General features: G+C 38.2%; 5 protein-coding genes across 8 annotated transcripts; 4 read left to right on the forward strand and 1 right to left on the reverse strand.

Moving 5' to 3' along the window:
• Positions 1-23: 23 nt before the first annotated feature.
• LOC18035760 (probable protein phosphatase 2C 47) lies at positions 24-3338 on the forward strand. 4 transcript variants are annotated; one of them, XM_024180486.1, is made up of 5 exons: positions 395-403; positions 524-747; positions 1704-1898; positions 2276-2481; positions 2558-3338. In XM_024180486.1, the coding sequence occupies exons 2-5, from the start codon at positions 535-537 to the stop codon at positions 3111-3113; spliced, it is 1170 nt and encodes a 389-aa protein (XP_024036254.1). In that variant the 5' UTR covers positions 395-403; positions 524-534; the 3' UTR covers positions 3114-3338. The 4 variants fall into 4 exon arrangements, with proteins under 4 accessions (XP_024036253.1, XP_024036255.1, XP_024036256.1 ...); XM_024180485.1 differs by having other exon boundaries at positions 24-747; XM_024180487.1 differs by lacking the exons at positions 395-403; positions 524-747 and adding an exon at positions 117-124.
• Positions 3339-3398: 60 nt separating this feature from the next.
• Positions 3399-4387, forward strand: LOC18036134 (54S ribosomal protein L19, mitochondrial). The gene has a single exon (XM_006425205.2). The coding sequence runs from the start codon at positions 3465-3467 to the stop codon at positions 3930-3932; it is 468 nt and encodes a 155-aa protein (XP_006425268.1). The 5' UTR covers positions 3399-3464; the 3' UTR covers positions 3933-4387.
• Positions 4388-6106: 1719 nt separating this feature from the next.
• On the forward strand, positions 6107-8435 carry LOC18037668 (pentatricopeptide repeat-containing protein At2g17525, mitochondrial). Its single transcript, XM_024180484.1, has one exon. The coding sequence runs from the start codon at positions 6195-6197 to the stop codon at positions 8049-8051; it is 1857 nt and encodes a 618-aa protein (XP_024036252.1). The 5' UTR covers positions 6107-6194; the 3' UTR covers positions 8052-8435.
• Positions 8436-8945: 510 nt separating this feature from the next.
• LOC18037631 (amino acid transporter AVT3B) lies at positions 8946-10696 on the forward strand. Its single transcript, XM_006425207.2, has one exon. It carries the CDS (start codon positions 9166-9168, stop codon positions 10444-10446), a length of 1281 nt encoding a protein of 426 aa, XP_006425270.1. The 5' UTR covers positions 8946-9165; the 3' UTR covers positions 10447-10696.
• A 706-nt stretch (positions 10697-11402) lies between these two features.
• On the reverse strand, positions 11403-20217 carry LOC18037632 (intersectin-2). The gene is made up of 13 exons (XM_006425208.2): positions 19774-20217; positions 17721-18993; positions 17032-17250; positions 16723-16928; positions 16080-16154; positions 15253-15324; positions 15067-15165; positions 14892-14960; positions 14698-14812; positions 14111-14179; positions 13555-13951; positions 13271-13394; positions 11403-12330 (listed from the first exon to the last, which is right to left on the reverse strand). The coding sequence occupies exons 1-13, from the start codon at positions 19915-19917 to the stop codon at positions 11542-11544; spliced, it is 3651 nt and encodes a 1216-aa protein (XP_006425271.1). The 5' UTR covers positions 19918-20217; the 3' UTR covers positions 11403-11541.
• Between the last annotated feature and the right edge of the window lie 559 nt (positions 20218-20776).

A 20776-nucleotide genomic window follows, 5' to 3' on the forward strand; every position in this document is an offset into this window, starting at 1 on the left:
ATTTAATTACGAGAGGAGGGAGATTAAAAACCACGTGTCAGTGCCCTATCTAACTCTCAGTCTGAACCGCTACAATGGCGACCGGGAAACCTGGAATCTCCAGTCACACAACTTCCTCTCAACGGTCCTCCCTTTCCTACTACAATGCTGTGGTTTTAACTTTCTCTTTTTATATTCTTCTTCTTTCTTGATTTCCTTTTTGATCTTGAATGTTAGTTTAGTTTTAAGGAAAATGTTGGGCTGTCCCTGTGATTGTGTTCTTCCTGTAAGCAAAAGAACCGGATTTTATGATCTGGGTTAGCTAGCTAACTCGAATCTTGCGTTGACAGCTGGTTTTTGCTGCGTGTCTGTTTGTCTAAAAATGGCTTCTTAATTTTCAAGAATTGAACAGTTTGTTTTCAAGGTCCAGCTAAGTGCTCTCTCTGTTTTGACGATGTTTTGAGTTTCTTATTTTTATATAGATATAAAATGGACTAGGACTATATTATTCAGTGAATGTGAATGTGAATGGCTGAGACTTTAGGGAGGAGAATTATGGCTCATGGTACTGATGTATCTGTACCGCCACAACAAATGGCAAGATTGGATGGCAAATGCTGTAATGGAAATATGCCTATGAATGCAATGGAGGATCAAAATGATGAAACTTTGGACAATTCTAATCAATTCAATAATACAGCTGGGAAACCTCCAAGGAATCTCTCAGTTATGAGGCATTCTTGTAGCTCTGCTTGGCTATCTGAAGCGGTAAGTAGAAGCCCCCACACCCCCTCAACTTTTTTTTTTTTTTTTTTTCTGTCAATTGGCTTTGGTATATGCTCTTTAGTTAATTTCATTCCAAAATTTCTCAAATTCAGGCTCCATAGCAAGGCATGCATTTTATGATTGATTTGTTTCAGTTGGATTTGCTTATTTCAACTTTCAAGAATGAGGTTCCATGTGGAGCTTGAGTTGGGTGAGGTTTTAGGATCCACATGACTCTTCTTGGGCTTGACGCTATAACAGTATATGTTGCTTAGAATGGAATGGAATGTTGCATTATGGCTATTTTTTAAGTAAATCTGCAATACCATTTCCTAAAAACTTTGAAAAACTTTGAAAAACATGCTTATTTTTCTGATCACTTTCTACCAAAACAATTTTGGGCAACGGTTCTTCAAGATTAGTGATTGGTTTACGACTTTCTTTGGTTCTTGGTGCCAGACAAGTAAAACAACACATTTCAGACAGATAAACTTGTAAGTCGTGGAATCTGAACTGACTCCCAAAGCAAACTGCACACTGCAAATGGTAAATTGCCGATTTGCTTAGACCCAAAAACTGGAGTCGTTAAAGATCTTTCTTGCAACAGCACAAGCTTGATGCCACAATGCCCCATAACTTATTTGATCCCAACTCTGTATTTATTATTAATCTCTGATAAATTGTTATTTATTTATTTTTAACAATGCTAGGATTGTCTATGCATGCATGATAATCTGTTTGTCTTAGCTTAGGTGGAGTGCATATTTCTTAGTGGCTACTTGGAACCAGGCTTTAATAAGACAGTTATCACAAAAGAGAAACATAAGATCCAACCTCACCATAGTCCACAACTTTAAGATCTGAGCTAAGGCTTAAAGACAAGGCTTTAATTAGTATATGAATTATGGCTCTGGAAACAGATTTCAGTTGATTAATTTTTATTTTTTTAATCTGTGCAGGAACAGGATTTGGGGATTATGAACTTGAAGCCACCATCAGCTAATGATTCTGAGTTTCAACCTGTATTCCGTTCAGGAAGCTGTTCTGAAAGAGGACCAAAACAATACATGGAAGATGAGTTCATCTGTGTCGATAATCTTGACGAACATCTTCCTTCAGTTTCAAAATTATCTACTTCCGGAGCATTTTATGGGGTATGTTGCTGTTAGAATAAGCAACTTTAAGAAATACATAAAACTTCTGTTAATTCCTTTGAATTGCAATAATTTAATGCTGATGGTTGCCAGCACATGCTAAATCAATTTCATACACCGTGGCCAACCACGAATACCAACTTGGATATGCTTGATAAATCATTTACAGTTCTATAAAACTACATTTATATGAGAGTCTCTACATCATGAGCCGTCAGGCAGTCTAAAATGAATTTGTTTGATTATTCATTACATAGACATACACATTTACTTTCTTGTGCCAAAGGTACTTTATCATTTAAAACGGAATTAGTTGACAAATGGCAAATGCAAGAGTTCATAATTGGTGGACACTGAGATATTGTTTATAACTGTAGGTGTTTGATGGACACGGTGGTATTGATGCAGCATCATTTACCAAAAATAACATCCTCGGGTTCATTGTTGAAGACACTCACTTTTCAGCTGGCACTAGAAAGGCTGTTAAGAGTGCTTTTGGAAAGGTTGATCATGCATTTGCAGATGCTAAATCTCTTGATAGTTCCTCTGGCACCACTGCCTTGACAGCCCTTATATTGGGCAGGTGTGGAACCTTACTAGTCAAAATTTACATCTAGCTTTCGCTTGTTTACATCTCTTTTTGACCCTTACTCCTGCAGGACCATGCTGATTGCGAATGCTGGGGATTCGCGAGCGGTGTTAGGCAAACGGGGAAGAGCAATTGAACTGTCCAAAGACCACAAACCAAATGTCACTTCTGAGAGATTAAGAATTGAAAAATTAGGCGGTGTGATATATGATGGCTATCTGAACGGCCAACTAGCAGTAGCTCGTGCTCTTGGAGACTGGCACATCAAGGGCTCTAAAGGTTCGAGCTGTCCTTTAAGCTCTGAGCCTGAGCTGGAAGAACTTGTTCTGACAGAAGAAGACGAGTATTTGATATTAGGCTGTGATGGTCTTTGGGATGTAATGAGCAGCCAATGTGCAGTTACAATGGTTAGGAAGGAACTGATGCAACACAATGATCCTGAAAGGTGCTCAAAAGCGCTGGTCAAAGAAGCACTTCAACGCAACACATGTGACAATCTTACAGTTGTTGTGGTCTGTTTCTCCCCCAATCCACCTCCCAAGATTCAAATTCCTAAATCGCACAAAAGGAGAAGTATATCGGCCGAAGGCCTTGATCATCTCAAAGGTGTCTTGAATGGCTTGTGAACAGAAATTACCTTCAGAAAATTCTATTTTGTATATTTTTTTAATATTCCCATTTTTGTAACACAAGTACAAAACTGTTGTAACTTGTTCTAAGGGATCTGCTAACATTTTTGTCCTTATTTTTGCCCCTTCCTTTTCCTGATATGATTATGAGGACACACATTCCAGTATCACATGGACAGAACTTCGGAAAGTTGTGATGCCACCGCGTACGCATCAAAATTTATACCTTATTATGCTTTTACATTTTTTATGAATGTGGGCCGGGAAAGCCCAGCCCAAAAACTTGTACTAGTTTTGATAACGTCTTGAGCAATCCTGCGTCAAAACCCTCGAGTAAATAGAAGACCCATGGCAACCTTGAAGGAGATCCTGACCCGGCGCCCTGTGGCCGCCACGATCCGGCTGACGGTCCCAGCCGGCGGCGCAAGACCGGCGCCGCCAGTGGGTCCAGCACTAGGTCAGTACCGGCTCAATTTGATGGCATTCTGCAAGGACTTCAATGCCCGCACGCAAAAGTACAAGCCAGAGACGCCGATGTCCGTCACGATTACGGCTTTCAAAGACAACACGTTCGAGTTCACCGTCAAGTCTCCGTCGGTTACTTGGTACCTGAAAAAGGCGGCGGGTATTGAGTCGGGTAGCAGCCGACCCGGGCACGTGACGGCGTCGACGGTGACGTTGAAACATATTTACGAGATAGCGAAAGTGAAGCAGTCTGATCCGTACTGTCAGTACATGCCGTTGGAGAGTATTTGTAAGTCCATCATTGGGACTGCTGCTACGATGGGGATTAAAGTTGTCAAGGAATTGGATTAGATTTTTTTTTTTATTTTTTTCTTTTTTATTTTTTTTTAAAAAAAAGAGTTGCTTGATTTTTATTTTGGTGTTTGTTAGATTTTTGATGTATGGCATACGGGATTATCTTGGCTTAGAATAAAATGTACGCTTTACTTAAGATTTGATTAATGCATTAAGCATTGACGTCGGATTTTCCTTTTTTTAATCTTCTTGTGGTGAAGTTGTTGCTGCAAAATGTGATTTTGAGTACATGTTTGCATATGATGTGGACTTCTTGTGGTAGATGGAAGGGAAGTAATGCCAATATGCTCGGTGCATTTTGAATTTTGAGGGTGCATTTGTTCTTGGTTGCTGCTATTTAGCTATTCGAATGACACAGGTTGTATAAAGCTTGTCAGATATTCTTCAATTTACTTCACAGGATAGTAAGTAAGAAGGTGCAACAATTTGTGCTTTGTTTATATGCCAAGTGTGGCTCTGTATATCCTAGGTTTCTCTAGATTATATTATGAAAAACTCTTCTTCATTTTCTTGGCATTATCATCTGGTTTGTGAACCTTAAATTCACGGTTGCAAATTTTGATCCTTCTTCAGTCTTGAGCATTGGAACACCTTCATCTAACATCCCATTTCCTATTATTGAATGGTTTCTTCTGTCTTGGACTATTTCTGGAGTCCTGTTTTGCTTATAATCAGAATCTGCTTTCTTCATGAGCAATCGTGACTTTGGATTATTGGCTCCCTCTTTTGCTTTGTCCAGCAACAAAACCTTCGCGTGATTTATTTTCCTAGATGTATTATTGTGTATGCCCTTATCGGGCATAGGCTAGTATTGCCAAGAAGATGCTGGACCGAATAGGTTGCACAAGATTCAAAGCCGAATTTGATCATCATGAACCGTGCAGGTTTTGTTTTGTTGTGATTATTTATTCTTCTTTTAAGTCGGTCTTATGTCTTTCATTTCTCGCCTTCAGCAAAGTGATATCAATTTTTGGTAAAGGAAAATTTTGTTTTAAGGAGCACCAGAAAGAATTGAAGTTTCTTCTTGGACTAGTTACAAGAGATTCATTTGCGGTTCATCTTTGGAGCTCAAATAGTGTTGGCGTTTTGGCAATTAAAAATCAATTTCCAATCAAGAAACAAAAGCAAAGACCATATACATATGTGTACATATATATATATATATATATATACACAGTACTGAACGGGTAATGGTGGCAAGAGCTGCACGTCGATGAAAGGGCTATGCTGTCTACAGTTGTGCACTTGGCTGAAATGGAAAAATTTGGGGATCAGGCTAAATTGAACTGAATCCGAGACTCTTGAAACTCATTTTATTTATATTTTTTCATTTTGAGTTTGGTTCAGTTCGGTTTAATCTTAAAATTCGAACGGATTCAAAATTAGAAATAGACCAGTCTTTTTTTTATTTTTTTTTATTTCAGTTTGAGTAAACTGGACTGGGTTTGCCCGTTAAAACAAAGGGAAATAATAATAATAATAATAATAAGAACCCAAGCAATCCTTAATACACCCGGTCCTAACCTTAAGCTGTCACTTCCGTTTAGGTGTGTTGGCAACTTCTTATCGTTACTTGAGCCAATTTGCTTCTTCGTTCCATGCTTCCAACTGCTGTTGCTTCCTCTCTGCCTCCTTCTTCTTTCGCCGTTGTCAACTGCACAAGGTCAGGTTATACGTACGTGGCGCATGAATGGGACAGTTGTATTGTAATTTGTATAAAGTTTGTTTGTGTTTTGTAATTCAATTGAGGCAATAAACAATAGCTGATATTTATATTGTAATTTGTATGATGGTTGTTTGTATTTTTAAAAAAGACTTGTTCAGGAGGATGATGCTTGATAGTTGATTAATAGTATTTGTTTTTGACACAGTTAGTTGATTGGGATGTGATTTGAGATTTTAGAATTTTAGGTTACTACCTAGTGATTTTTGGAATTGAGTTAGTTGTAATTCGAATTAAAATTAAACTAGAATTTAGACCCGAATTTTTAAATCGAACTAATTCAAAATACGAACATAAACCACACCGAACCGAATAATTGATTGAAAATCAAAAAGGAAGAGTAAAATTTCCTTTTAAAATGTGGTATGGACTTTGAATTGAAGAGCTAGCAAAGCATATATATATATATATATATATATATATATAACTAACTCAAGGCTGACGCGGGAGACAACACACTCAACCGTTGGACTGGGAAAGAGCCTCCTCATTCCTCAACCTCTCCAGTTACCAAATCGAGCAGTCGCAGTCGCTCAATGCCGTCAAAGATTACAATACCAACAGCTATTATTCCTCTAAGTCTAAGATCACTTCCCGGCTTGCAATCGAAACCCATCTCCTCATTGCCATCGCCAACTCACGAACACATTGCCCGTCTCATTATAGACCAAAAGTCAGCCTCCCATGCTCTCCAAACCTTCAGATGGGCCATGAAAATCCCAAATTTCACCCATTCTCGATCCACCTATCGTGCTTTGATTCACAAGTTATGCACTTTCCGCCGCTTTGACACCGTCAAGGAACTGCTCGACGAAATGCCCCACTCAATTCAATCACCCCCTGATGAATCTATTTTCATCACAGTTATACGCGGTCTTGGGCGGGCCCGCATGATTAACGATGTTGTCAAAGCTACCGATTTGGTTTCAAGATTTAACATGACCCCATCTTTGAAAATTTTCAATTCCATTCTTGATGTTCTTGTTAAGGAAGATATTGATTTGGCTAGAGCATTTTATAGGAAAAAGATGATGGCCAGTGGTGTTCAAGGTGATGATTATACTTATGCAATTTTGATGAAAGGTCTTTGCTTGACTAACAGAGTTGGTGATGGTTTTAAGCTTTTGCATGTGATGAAATCTCGTGGTGTAAAGCCAAGTTCTGTGATTTATAACACGTTGATTCACTTGCTTTGCAAGAATGGAAAAGTTGGGAGGGCAAGGAGTTTGATGAGTGATATGGAAGAGCCTAATGATGTAACTTTTAGTATTTTGATTTGTGCTTATTGCAAAGAAGAGAATTTGGTTAATGCTCTTGTGTTGCTTGAGAAGAGCTTTAGTTTTGGGTTTGTACCCGATGTTGTTACAATTACTAAGGTGTTGGAACTTCTATGCAGTGTAGGTCGAGTCATGGATGCTGTTGAGATTTTGGAGAGAGTGGAGAGCAAGGGAGGTGTGATTGATATTGTTGCATATAACACCTTGATTAAGGGCTTTTGTAGATTAGGGAAGGTGAAAGTCGGGGGTCGGTTTTTGAAAGAGATGGAGAGGAAGGGCTGCCTTCCCAATGCAGACACATACAATATCCTAATTTCCAGTTATTGTGAAACGGGTGTCTTAGATTCAGCCCTTGATGTGTTTAATGACATGAAAATTGATGGGATCAGTTGGAATTTTGTTACTTATGATACACTAATAAGGGGTTTGTGTTCAGGAGGGCGGATAGATGATGGGTTAAAGATTCTACAACTGATGGAGGATAGTAAGGAGGGTTCCAAGGGCCGTATTAGTCCATATAATAGCGTGTTATATGGTCTCTACAGAGAAAACCAACAGGATGAAGCACTTGAGTATCTAAAGCAAATGGAGAAGTTGTTCCCCAGAGCTGTTGATAGGAGCTTGAAGATATTAGGCTTTTGTGTGGATGGCAACGTGGAAGATGCAAAAAGGTGCTTTGATCAAATGATTGAGGAAGGGGGGGTTCCAAATGTTGTTATTTATGACTGCCTAATCCATGCATATTCCCAAGAAGAGCGAGTGCACGAAGCATCTGAGCTAATGAAGGAGATGACCGGCCATGGTTATTTACCTATTGCATCAACATTCAATACTGTTTTAAGTGGGTTATGCAGGCAAGGCAATGTTGGGACTGCTTTGAAGCTCGTTGAGGAGGATATGCGTGGGATTGGGAGGGGTTCTTTACCTGGTAGTGGACATTACAGCCCTTTAATCAAGGCTCTTTGTGAGAAGGGTGGTTTTCAGAGTGCGTCAATGCTCCTTGTGCAAATGGTTGGCAAGGGCATCCTTCCTGATTATCTGACGTGGAATTCGTTGCTTATTTGTCTTAGTCAACAAACAACATGGTCAGTCAACATGTCCCATTTCCCTAAATAAATAATTGCGATTGATTATAAAGACCTGAACCGTTGCTGCCGAAGGCTTCTCTTGCTCTTGCTGAATGAGATGGTGGTTCACGAGCTGTCGGCAAAAGAGAAAAGATGCAAATTGCGCATTTGGCCCACGGAGCTGGTTCGGTTTGGTTAGGTTTGCGCATACACGATACGACACATACATTCATAATCCATCGACGTGTGGAAGTTGGCCACGTCTTTTGCTCTTCAAGTTCACTAAAAGACGTTGTTGACACTTGACGCACAACACGCTCATTATTCACGTGGTCCTCAAGCTGTAAAATACTAAAATCACAGGGGCCTTTTTGTACGCAAGTTGATCCATAAAGGTCTCTCCTGCACTGGAAAAATAAATAAAAAATCTCAACCTGCCCGCTATCCTACATCTTTTTCCAAATCAGGTGGACCCACAAAAGAAAGATGTTTAAATCAATTTTATGTTAACTAATGGTTCTTTTTAATTTTAGTTTCAATATCACATCAATCTAAAGTCTAAACATAAGGATTTTGCTCCCTAAACATAAATCTTGAAAAACGAAGATAACAAATCTCATTTGGCTTCTTGGATTTGGACACGCACCGTTACTTTTGATCCACTGCTCCTCCCAATTGTTTAGAGAAGAATCCGTGCGGGCCGTCACTTTCTAAGAAACAACTGTAGATCCCTGGATTTCAACAAAATTACAAATAAAAGAAATAATTTTGCTTTTATCATTAGATTTAATATAAAATAGAAAACTAACAACCTAATAAAGGTCCTAATCTAAACCTTCACCTGGGACTGCACAAAGTAAATGGCAAAATATATGATCTTTGTTTCAGATTTTATAAAATATTAGGGACCCAGATGTTATGAACCCAACACGGATACGATAAAACCACCACCATTGACTTCATCTTCTTCATCTGTAATTTGCCCATTTTCCTTCTTCATCTCTTATCTCACGAAAAGGTCATTTTTTCTCCTACAACTTACCTGAAAAGTGCTTAATATACCCAACCCATTTGATCACCTGAATCATTTCATTAGCCCCATCTAATTCTTCTGATACGTGATTTCAATTCTCAAACACAACAAACACAATAAGGAAGAAAACATGGGATTTGATGAAGAAGCAGGCTCATCTTCATACACACTGCCAGTGCCACCTTACCCAAGAGAAGACACCCCACTTCTAACCAAATCGAAGCCTCTCTCTACACGATCCAAGACCTTTGCTAATGTCTTCATAGCCATAGTTGGTGCGGGGGTATTAGGCCTGCCTTACACCTTTAAGAAAACTGGATGGATCATGGGCTTACTTATGCTCTTCTCTGTTGCAGCCTTGACTTACTACTGCATGATGCTTTTGGTTCACACTCGTCGCAAGCTTGAAACCATTCATGGCTTCTCAAAAATCAATTCTTTTGGCGATCTTGGCTATACCGTTTGTGGTTCAGTTGGTCGTGTAGCTGTCGATGCTATGATAGTCCTTGCGCAAGCTGGTTTCTGTGTTAGTTATCTAATCTTCATTGCCAATACTTTAACTCATATGATTAATAATAGCACTACTTCACAAACTATTCTTGGCTTTTTGTCGCCTAAGGCTCTGTATATTTGGGGGTGTTTCCCTTTCCAACTAGGGTTAAATTCAATTCCAACTTTGACTCATTTGGCCCCTTTGAGTATTTTTGCTGATATTGTTGATCTTGGAGCTATGGGAATAGTGATGGTTGAAGATGTCATGATTTCCATGAAACAAAGGCCTGCTTTAAAGGCTTTTGGTGACTTTTCTGTCTTCAGTTATGGGATTGGTGTTGCTGTTTATGCCTTTGAAGGGGTTGGCATGATATTGCCGTTGGAATCTGAGACTAGAAACAAACAGAGATTTGGTCGAATATTGGGATGGTGTATGGCTTTCATTTCTCTATTGTATGGTTCATTCGGTGCATTGGGTTACTTTGCTTTTGGTGAAGAAACCAAAGATATAATCACTACCAATTTTGGGGCTGGATTGGTGAGCACTTTGGTGAATGTGGGTCTGTGTGTGAATCTGTTTTTGACTTTTCCATTGATGATGAATCCTGTTTATGAGGTCGTGGAGAGAAGATTCTGTGATTACAGGTACTGCTTGTGGCTTAGGTGGGCAGTTGTTTTGGGTGTGAGTTTGGTGGCTCTGTTGGTGCCTAATTTTGCAGATTTTTTGTCCCTGGTGGGCAGCAGCGTGTGCTGCGTACTGGGTTTTGTGTTGCCTGCTCTGTTCCATTTGATCGTCTTCAAGCAAGAGCTGGGCTGGAATGGGATTGTTATGGATGCTGCTCTTCTGGTTTTTGGGGTGGTTATTGGAATCTCAGGAACCTGGTCTTCGCTTATGGAGATTGTAGCGCCCAAAGCGTGAGAGATGTTTATGTTTTAGAAAAATCAAAATATTCGTTAATATTCATTTGAATTCGGTACTGAGTTATTATTGTTTGATGTGCGGTTTGAAAATTATTATCAGTTCAGAATGAAAAACAAGTAAAAGCAAGCAAATTAGTGAAAGTCAAAATATATTATTATATTTGCAACGCGTATGGGCGTTTTTATTTGTAGATGTTTGTAAGTTTGGTGCGTACGCTCTATGTATGTTAATTATTTTGATTTTTGAAGGACTTGGTCAGATTCTTGTGCTTCTATTCTTCAACAACACAGTACAAAGAAAGGATTGAATTAATAGATTCTCCTTTCTTAGTTTCGCCTCAGTTGTATTGTAACTCTCACACGCCATACTTCATTTGAACCCAAGCTAAGTCATTCGGCTCTTCCCACTTCCGATACTTCATTTGATCCCGAGCTATTTTATTCGGCTCGTCCCAGTTCCGATAACTTCGCTTGTACATAATGTGACGTACTTTCGCCGCGTTCATCTTCTTTAGCTTCCAAGCCCCAGGGCAGGCTTGGCTTTTGGTACTTTTTCGAATGCCTAAAATCTTTTGCTTGAAGAAAATAATACGGACTGCAACGGCATCGATGAACTACCGATCAATTTCATGAGCAACCGGCAAGCAAAGATTGAATGAGCCAATTTCATTCAATTCGAGGGCTTACACACAATTGTATCTCCCAACACGTGTTCAAATAACCTACTTCCGTCAGAAGTGTATTGAGTTTAAAAGTCAAATTACAAAGCATGAAGCTCAAAGTCGAGGAACAAAATGCAAACAGAAATAATGATTTAGCATCTCGTATTTAAAAAACAAAGATTACATATATATCCAGTCTACCCTGATTTCAAAAATTACAAAAGAATACAGCATAAAAGTAAATCAATCTTCAAAACAGCTGAAAAGAAAAACGAATTGACAAAATTAACCATATGGCACAACCACTCATTGTCACAATATATACTCATGGACAGAACCAAGCCGCCAAACCTAGAATCAACAAATCTTACCAAGAGGCTTCAAATTATGAAGAAAGTGAATAACAACAGTTCCAACACATTTTACCTAAACTAAAAGGCATTCCAATTATCAGAACTTCTCTTTTGAGTATTACTCTCTACGGATGTCTTAAATGGCCCAGTTGATCCAAATGGATCTGTATCGTCAAATGCCAGCACCCCAGAACCATTCCTTGGAGTATCTACTGATGTCTTGGAGTTGGATGGCCCAGTTGTCCCAAACGGATCAGTGTCGTCAAATGACTCAAATGCGGGGAACCCATGACCATGATCAAAGTCTTTAGTGCTACGCATGGAATCAAATCTTGCAAGGGAATTCTGCGATTGGAAGAATCCACTATCGCGTGCATTAAAGGAATTGTCACGTGCATTAAAGGAATCAAACCTTGATGAAAGCCCATAATTTGGATCAGAATCTCTGGTGCTGTGAACAGAATCAAACCTAGAAAGGGAATGGCTTGGGGATTGGAAGAGTCCACCGTCATGCATATTAAATGAATCAAACCTAGACAAGTTGTCAAATGCATGATCCTCTGACCCTCCACTAAACCTTCGTGGGGAGTTCCCAAAGTTGTAGGCAGGGGTACTTGGAACAGAATCAGCAAATATAAATGGACTCTTTCCCTTGTCAAATGAGTAGTCATCTGGCCCAGCACTAAACCTCCGAGGGGAGTTTGTAATACTGTAGGCTGGGGTGCTTGGAACAGAATCTGCAAAAATAGATGAGCTCTTTCCCGGAAATAAGTTATTACTGTGGAAGAGCTCTGTTTTTATTGGCTTTATATTGAAGTCATCAAGACCGAACATAGAGCTGTCAAGATGTTGGTCGTGAGCAGCTTCCTGCATTGAAGAATAAAAAATATATTTAGCCTCTACTTATATTTTATAAATATATATCATTTTCAGTAAATCTTTTTCTATGAAACAAGTTCACTGAAATGCTTTCACAAATTTCACAAGAAGCCTGATAGCAACCATCAAACCCCGTCTCAAAATTCAGTTTTCAAAATGACATCTAAATTGGCTAGACATCAACCATCAATCCCCATCACAAAATTCAGTTTCCAAAAATAACATATAAATTGGCAAGTTAGAAACAATAAAAGTTTCAACACCCAGAAAAAAGGTTGACAATGCTAAGTTTGAAGCAAGTGAATCTCAGCAATCTTACTCATGATTAAATAAGGAAAAGAAAGCAAACTGAACTAGGAAGCTGCATAGAAGATAGAGTAAGCTAACCCTACATGCCATCAACATCAACCATCAATACCCGTCACAAGATTCAGTTTCCAAAAATAACATCTAAATTGGCAAATTGGAAACAATAAAGGTTTCAACACCCAGAAAAAGGTTGACAATACTAGGTTTGAAGCAAGCAAATCTCAGCAATCTTACTCATGATTAAATAAGGAAAGGAAAGCAAACTGAACCAGTTAAGCTGTATAGATAGAATAACCTAACACTAAATGCCCTCAAAAAAAGGAAAAAAAATTCCATCACCTTCTGTTTAGTCAGTGTGAAACCACTCCCCACCCAGAGAGAGAAAAAAAAAAAAAAAGGAAAAAGGGCAAATGGATAAAATCAATTTCAGTTCCTGTTTCAATTTAAGCCACCATGAAATACTTGCATGCTAAATAGGATTGCTGTTGAAACTTAAATAAAAGGGAAAGACAAATGATCCTGACAACACAATGAAAACTGGAGACCACTGCTTTTGTTACCACTCTCCAGCCAAGCACTGTAATTAATTGGCAATGGAGAATAATAATTCTTCACAAACCTTAGAATTATCAGTGTCAAAGCCCCAAACTGATTCTGCATCATAATGAGTGTCAAATGTTCCCCAGCTAGGTTCATCAAACCCTTTGTTTCCAGAAAATACAGATTCAGGACCAACCTCATCACTGAACAAATAATCACCAAAAATCAGTCTAAAGAAAAGTTGAAAAAGAAAAGAAATTAACTTCCACAGCCAAGGCATGTCTGTACAATAATTTCAGTCTGCAGATCAGCCTCAAAAGAATGAAAAAGAACATATATTTAAAAGAACAAACACACACAAACCTTTGTGTTTCTTTAGCTTGGGGTGAACCATCAGCACCAATGTCTTTCATGATTTGGAAATCTTGGACTTCTTTAGATTGGTTCTCTGTTGCACCACTTCCAGCTGAACTGTTTGGTCGACCTCTTGCCAAGCCATCTTCATTTTGTTCATGAGCTGGTTCATTCTCAGAAATCTCTTCACCTTTACTTGCATCCTTCTCTTTACTAGCACCCTTTTCTTCTGTTGCATCTTTCCCTTCACTTGCATCCTTCTCTGATTTACTATCAATATTTGACGATGAAGCAGTTGCATCATGTTTATTGGAAGACGTTTCATTTTTAACTGACGAAGATTTTGGTTTTGGAGGAGCTACGACATTTTGCACTTCTAGGGTGAGTTCCTTGACAAACGTGAATCCTGGAAAATGATAAAGTTGATGACTTATCAGAAACATAACCCGGTTTATGACTTAACACAGAATAAAAGAAAATCTAATTGTAGAACCATCAAATCAGTTTCACAGAAAAGTTTCTGAGACGCAATCAAATCAATCCCACAGACAATTGTTTGACAAACCTTCATCCTCGAGCTTGTCCCAATCTTCATCCCAATCAGCAGTTCCTTCTTGAATTCCTGGCTGCCAGCCTTAAGAAGACCATCAAGAAAAGTCAAGAGAAGTTGAAACACAATTTCTACCACACAATAATATCTTTTATTCGGCCTAAAAAATCCATTTTCGAGTACCAATCATTGCTATGAATCTTAGAAAAATTTTAATAAGTTGTTCTTATTTTATATCTTCTACTCACTTTGTAGATAACCACAATTTAAGACCTGTACAATACAATGATTGCAAAATAGATAATGTGATTATAAGTTTTGCTTACTAATCAACTTCGTTCAAATTAGTAAAAGAAAAAAAAAAAAAATAAACACTGTAAAATTTACAGAGAAGAGATTGAATTGAAATCAACGAATACCTGAATCCATTTTACAAGACTAGTCCTTTCTACAGACTAATGTGGTCAGTTTATTTATTTAAATACTAAAATGGCCATACTATGATTAATAATAGAACTCACTAAATTAAGTAAATCAGCTAATTAACTCACAAGTGAACACGAATTATGTAGGCCAAATAGCTAATATGAAATTAGACATACCAAAGGGAAGCTCAACCAGCAAAGTAGGCTTGGCACGCAATCCATATTGTTTGCAGCGATCGTTCAAAATTTTCACCAGTTCCTCGAGCTCGTTTTGGATATGGTCTGCATGTTGCTGTAGAAGCAAACAAAATCTTTACTTAAATGTAGGTTTTCAGATAATCTCCACCCATTCAATTGTGTTACCAACATACCTGAAGAGTTCCATCACCACTCTCTCCTTCCATTTTGAGAATTGCCTGATATAACTCCATTTTTTTCTCCTGCAAGTGACCCAACATAGCACATTTACTCATTTAGGCCGGATGGAGAAAAATCAGATAAGTTCATACAACAAATTTTCATTGGCCATCACTCAATCAAAAGTACCTGAATATCACGAAATGTAGCCTCTTCAAGAGTTAATTTGGAGGCTACATCTCCAGACTGTTTGTATTTCTCTTCATACTTCTTCGCCAGCAACTCAACCTGAAACAAAAATTCCTCCCACTGGTCAAAGAAGTAGCAAAAGTGATTTAAAAGAACACATGAAATCTACATAATAGAAAAAGATACCTCGCGTTTATCACCAGACACCCTTTCTGTAATCTCATTAAGTCGATTGTCACATCTGCTTTTGTATAAAATCTGACACCAGATGACAGAATAAAGAATAAAGGAAATATAAGTTTATGATAACTTCCAATCTACGCTAAAAATAATAATGATAAATATTTTCTAAGTAAACCATCCTCAACAGCTATTTACGAAGCTTAAAAGTTGTATAATGCATTATAATTCAACTATGATTCATCAGCTCCCTCAATTAAAGGTAAAATGTCATCATCCTTAGTATTGTTATATGTTCACTCTAAAGGACGAATTGAAGCACCCCGAGATACTGTAGACATCAAAAGCCTGTCTTAGAAAACTATGTCATAAACTGATTAGCCAATGAGTGAAACACTTACAACTTCCACTTTCTCGGTTTTTTTTCCCCCAACAATATCACTTTTAACATCATGACAGTCGAGGCTTTGAGTTTCTGGCCCCAGAATATTGGACTTCGATATGTCCTTAGGCACTATTTGAGCTAAATTTATTAACACCAAATAAGACAAAGTTTCCTTCCCAGCCCTAGAAAATAATCCTAACTCCTCCACGCATCACATGCAAGGCTATGACAGTTAAACCAAACTGTATTGAGAAAGTAAAGTTGATATTTAACATGGATTACAATCTTAATGGAATGCAGATCATTTTAAATTGCTGAAATCTTAACGGGCCAGTATGAGCATAAATGCAAGTAATTGGTGTCCTGGTCAATGATATATGGGTTCAAATCAAATAGACAATTTTCAAATATCAAATGATGAAAATAGAAAATTTATAAGTACACTCACAAGTTCCTGCATTTTGGTGCTGCAGAACTGTATCTTCTCCCTGGAGGTCAGTATCTCCTTTTCCAATTCTTCAACCTTAAAATCAGAATTCCAGAAACAAATCAGATGTGAATTCTCCACCCAAAAAAATAAAAAAATAAAGTCATGTTGCTTCCAGTCAAAATACAGCAACAAGCAGAAACACAAGTTAATGCAGTTCAAACTTTTCCATATCTCAATAACAACTGGACAAGCTCACTTAAACAGAAAAGGTTAGAGAACAGGTAAGTAAAACCAAGATATTCTAAAGAACAACTGATAATGACGTCCAGACTCTATTGATTTTAATCCTCGTAAAAAGAATAAATTAAACTGGAGAAGAAATTATACTGGTAAACAACAATGATTGATGGTCCACGTATACCTTGTCATTTCCAATAGTATAGGTTAAATTGAACAAATCAGCTCATGTAAAATGATCTAAATCTTGACACATTGCTCAAATTTTTTGGGAGATTTCTTTTGGTGGTAAGGGAAATGGCAGTTCTTAGTCAAGATTAAAAATTAAGAAAATGGCAACGATCTACATTATAAAAATAAAATAACATGATTATGAGTGGTGATGCATGTTTCAAAGGTGACAAGATAAGAGCACAGGAAATGCCTTTTTATCCGCTTCAGTTGCCTCTTTGAGCTTTGCATTTAAAGACTCTTGTTCCTCTTTGCTAAGCTGATCCATGAGATGCTTTTCCAGCTCTGGAACTTTGGACTTTTGCGGAGTGGTTTGCACGGATCTATCAGCCTGAGGAACAGGAAAAGGCCTCGGTGGCTTACCCGTAGGAGGTCTAGAAGCATGAGGTTGTTGCACACCTGATCAATAATTTACTTTTCTTAACTGATGAATAGATCAATAAAAGGGGGAGGGTGTAACAACTGATGCCGAAAGATTATGCCACCATAAGATCATCCTTACCAGCAACAGGGCCCCATGTTCCACTAACATGTGGAGCTTGAGGTTGACTTGTAGTGGAAAACAGAGCTTCATCAGGCATGATAGTGCTTGGAAGCATTGTAGGAAGAGGGCGCCCTTCTCTATAACGTTCCATCAGATAGAGGGCAGTACAGAACTCCTTCAAAGACAGCATACCATCATTATCTTGGTCAGACAAATCCCACACCTGCTTTAAGACCTCTGAAACACCAAGAATAACAATATAAATGAACATCATGTGATAAGCAGTTACCATTTAATTTAATGAACTGCTACATTATTCAGAAATGATATCAAAAAGATAAACGTGAGCACTTGATATGGTACCAAATATTCAATTTAAGCTTTAAACATTAAAAAGATTTTAACAAATGACTCCAAAGATACAAACCAACTAAAGGCGCAAATATTGAAGTTCAATTTGCTCAAGCAACCCACTTTTTCACCAAATGTATGATGGAATTTATTAGGCCTTTTCTTACTTTGGAAGCTTTGCAAAATGGCCTAAAAGAATATCCCTTCAAATCTTATCTTTACAATCACAATATAGGAGCACACCCAAAATTAGCTCACTATTAATGCATCTATAAGTTTGACAATAAATGAGCTTATGTCGATCCAACAGATTTAAACCAGTAAGGGGGAAAAGTTAAGATAATCTCGTGGACTACCTCGTGGGAGCCTCCAACTCAAGAAAAGGTTGTAAGCTTGTTCACCAGTGATTTTTCCGTCTCTATCTATGTCTACTTGGACAAAAACTTTACTATACTTTTGAACTTCAGAATGAGTCATCTTTGGCCATGGAACATGGGACTGAGAGGAAGTTGAATTAAGAGCTCCAATAGGAAACCCAGTTGAAGCAGCAGCAGGGGTACTTTTAACTGCAAACTGCTGATTCTGTTTCCCTGCTGATTGACCTTGCTGATACTGACCACCTACAGGTGGCTGAGAAAATGCATGCTGTACTGGTTCAACTGGTCCAGCCTTCAGTGAAGGTTTGGGTGCAGGAGATGCTGGAACACTCGCTGTTGAGGTAGGTACACTACCCGATATAGCTACATCTTGCTTTGGTTGAACTGGAGATGCAGAAAATACATCTCCAAAAAGTGAGTCAGAGGAAAACCCATTTCCTGATACGACCAATGATTTGGAATCTGGAGCTTGGGGCTTTGGCGCAGTGGCTGGTGTCTGTGCAGAGGTTCCCGGTGGTCTAGGTTGAACAGAGGGGGCCACACTTGAAGCTGGCAGGCCAAATCTATCCAGCGTGGAGGAAGCACTAATCCCTCTGTCAGAAACTTGTGAAGTGGTTCCCGTTAAAGGACTGCCTGCCCTTCCACCAGAGGTTATTGGTGGTCTAGGTTGAACAGAGGGAGCCAAACTTGAAGCTGGCAGACCAAATCCCTCCTGAGGTAAGGAAGGACTACTCCCTCTGTTAGGTAGTTGTGTGGTGCTGCCTGCTAAAGGACTAACTGTACTTCCAACAAGCCAATCAGTTGACACGTTTGAAGTTGGAGGACGAGGAGCTGTCATGATACCTCCACTAGGCATACTTTGACCTGAAAGAACTTGTTGGGGATGCAGTGTAGTACCAGGAAGTACAGCCTGGGGTGTCCTGACAAAGTGATTTGACTGAGACGGGGGAGACTGCTGGTTTGTACTCGCATTCCCAAGGCCTTGTGGTCCCCTGACACTAACATTTTGAGGTGATGGAGCACCGCTCACCTGTAAAGCAGGTGCTCCCACCCTAGAATGAGGACTAGGCATAGCCGCAAGGTTTATTTGGGGTGCTGGAATTCTGGCCGAAGCAGGACCATATAATGCTGCCTTCACTATATCAGGGGTCAATTCTCGCTTACTTTGTGCCACGGTAACAAGTTTAAGAGAATTAAAAAACTCAGCTCGATTAAGAAACCCGGCCTTTCTTTGATCAGCATGTGACCATACCTGCATTCAACAAAAGCCACATGTAGACCACCAACTGAGTGACAAACAATTAAGTTGCCAAGATAAGGCACCTCACAAAAGCAAAAAACTAAGTACAGCCCCAAAGTTAGAAGAAACTCCAAGTAACTAAATCCCTATACGCACACACACATGCATTTTTTTATCTTATGCAAGTGCTTCCTATTCTGTTACAGTGTGACAGCATCAAAAAACTCTAAGATAAACGTTAGCCACCAAACATCTAGAAGCAGATTGTCAACCCCAATCAACTTAACTACAAAGGATTATGCATCGACATAAAGTTGCTGTGGCAATTGCTACAACAGAAACAACATAGTTTTCCACTTGATTCAATACACTGACAAACTACTAACAACAAATTCCTACACACTTCCTTAAAATACTTACGACCATTATCTTTACTCACACATAAACTCTTCTGACTGATAAAAGCAACTACAACTATTAATATCTTCAAAATCATCAGATACCAAATGTTCGGTCAAGTTAAAATCTTTTATCCTCATTCTTTACATCAAATTCAAAATTCACCAAAGATCTTCCTATCAAGTTCAACATTCTTATTATTATACCAACCTAAATTTAACTTGAAATGTAAATAACAAAATTTATGACCAGCGCGGGCCCTAATTATGCCAAAAACTGAATCTGACTCATAATCCGTAACAAGTTTAGCGAATAGATAGCTCAGGGAATACAAGATGATTTAAATTCAAAAACGGCGTCGGACTGGATTGGCGTATGGATAACAACGAATACCTGAGCGAGGACTTGTTTAGGCAAATTGGAGCCTTGAAAGAAGGCGACGGCTTCAGCTCCACTGATCTGACCGTCACCGTCCAAATCGGCTCTTCTAAAATATGCTTCGAATAGATCACTGTTGGCCGCAGTTTGCCCCGCCATTTTCAATCGATCGCGAGAAGAATACCTCGCCGGATCGCGATTAGATAACTAAATAAATCAATATTTGACAGTGTGGTCCAAAAATAAATTTTTTTAAAAAAATAAAATAAAAATAACTGAACGGGGGCCCGAAAATGTCCCTTCGATAGAAAGAGTTGGCTGGATCTCATTAGCTAAGTGGATCAAATGAGTATTTCAGGAAGAGTACGGTGCTGTCTGTCCGGAACGACACCGTTTGAATTTCAGCGACGAGACGCATCGTTTTACGAACACGCCGTCATTCTTTTTTTTTTTTTTTTTTTTTTTCACGTGAACTATTTCTAGAGCACGAGAGATTTTTAATATAATATGGCATGTTTATGTAGTTTTAACTTTTTATAAAGTGGTTTATAATAAATTAAATAAAATATATATGAGATAGGCATACAAACTATTTCTAGAGCACCTCCGGATCTCTAATATAATAAGGCATTTCAAATTTTATTACGTAATATTATTTTAAATGATAAGATATGTGATGTGTTATTTATAAAATGATTTATAATTTTGCACATGTTTTAAGTAAATTAAAATTAATAATATTATCTATGATGAAATTTGAGATGCAGTTTTAAATGGCTATTTCATCTATATTTTATTTAATCTATCATTTTGCTCTTAATATGGTAGTTTATTTTTTTATGGCATTTTATTTGGAAGCGAATCACATAAAAGAATCTTTATTTATTTATTTATTTCAATGCACGTTTTTAATTCATTCCATCAAAATATAAATGTGTAATCATAATTTTATGAGTACCATGTAACAATATTATATATAATCAAATGATTAAAAATTAAATATTATTTGTAATCGTTT

The sequence above is a fragment of the Citrus clementina genome, unplaced genomic scaffold (genome assembly GCF_000493195.1).
Source record: "Citrus clementina cultivar Clemenules unplaced genomic scaffold, Citrus_clementina_v1.0 scaffold_7, whole genome shotgun sequence".
Classification (NCBI taxonomy): domain Eukaryota; kingdom Viridiplantae; phylum Streptophyta; class Magnoliopsida; order Sapindales; family Rutaceae; genus Citrus; species Citrus x clementina.

What these genes read in the sequence shown, in the direction of transcription:
- LOC18035760 (XM_024180485.1), top strand. Translation starts at nt 508, where the DNA reads ATGGCTGAGACTTTAGGGAGGAGAATTATGGCTCATGGTACTGATGTA. An exon ending in CTGCTTGGCTATCTGAAGCG is followed by an intron (nt 748 to 1,703) that starts GTAAGTAGAAGC and finishes TAATCTGTGCAG; the next exon opens with GAACAGGATTTGGGGATTAT. An exon ending in ACAGCCCTTATATTGGGCAG is followed by an intron (nt 2,482 to 2,557) that starts GTGTGGAACCTT and finishes TTACTCCTGCAG; the next exon opens with GACCATGCTGATTGCGAATG.
- LOC18036134 (XM_006425205.2), top strand. Translation starts at nt 3,465, where the DNA reads ATGGCAACCTTGAAGGAGATCCTGACCCGGCGCCCTGTGGCCGCCACG.
- LOC18037668 (XM_024180484.1), top strand. Translation starts at nt 6,195, where the DNA reads ATGCCGTCAAAGATTACAATACCAACAGCTATTATTCCTCTAAGTCTA.
- LOC18037631 (XM_006425207.2), top strand. Translation starts at nt 9,166, where the DNA reads ATGGGATTTGATGAAGAAGCAGGCTCATCTTCATACACACTGCCAGTG.
- LOC18037632 (XM_006425208.2), bottom strand. Translation starts at nt 19,917, where the DNA reads ATGGCGGGGCAAACTGCGGCCAACAGTGATCTATTCGAAGCATATTTT. An exon ending in CTAAACAAGTCCTCGCTCAG is followed by an intron (nt 18,994 to 19,773) that starts GTATTCGTTGTT and finishes TGTTGAATGCAG; the next exon opens with GTATGGTCACATGCTGATCA. An exon ending in TGTCTGGTGATAAACGCGAG is followed by an intron (nt 15,166 to 15,252) that starts GTATCTTTTTCT and finishes TTTTTGTTTCAG; the next exon opens with GTTGAGTTGCTGGCGAAGAA.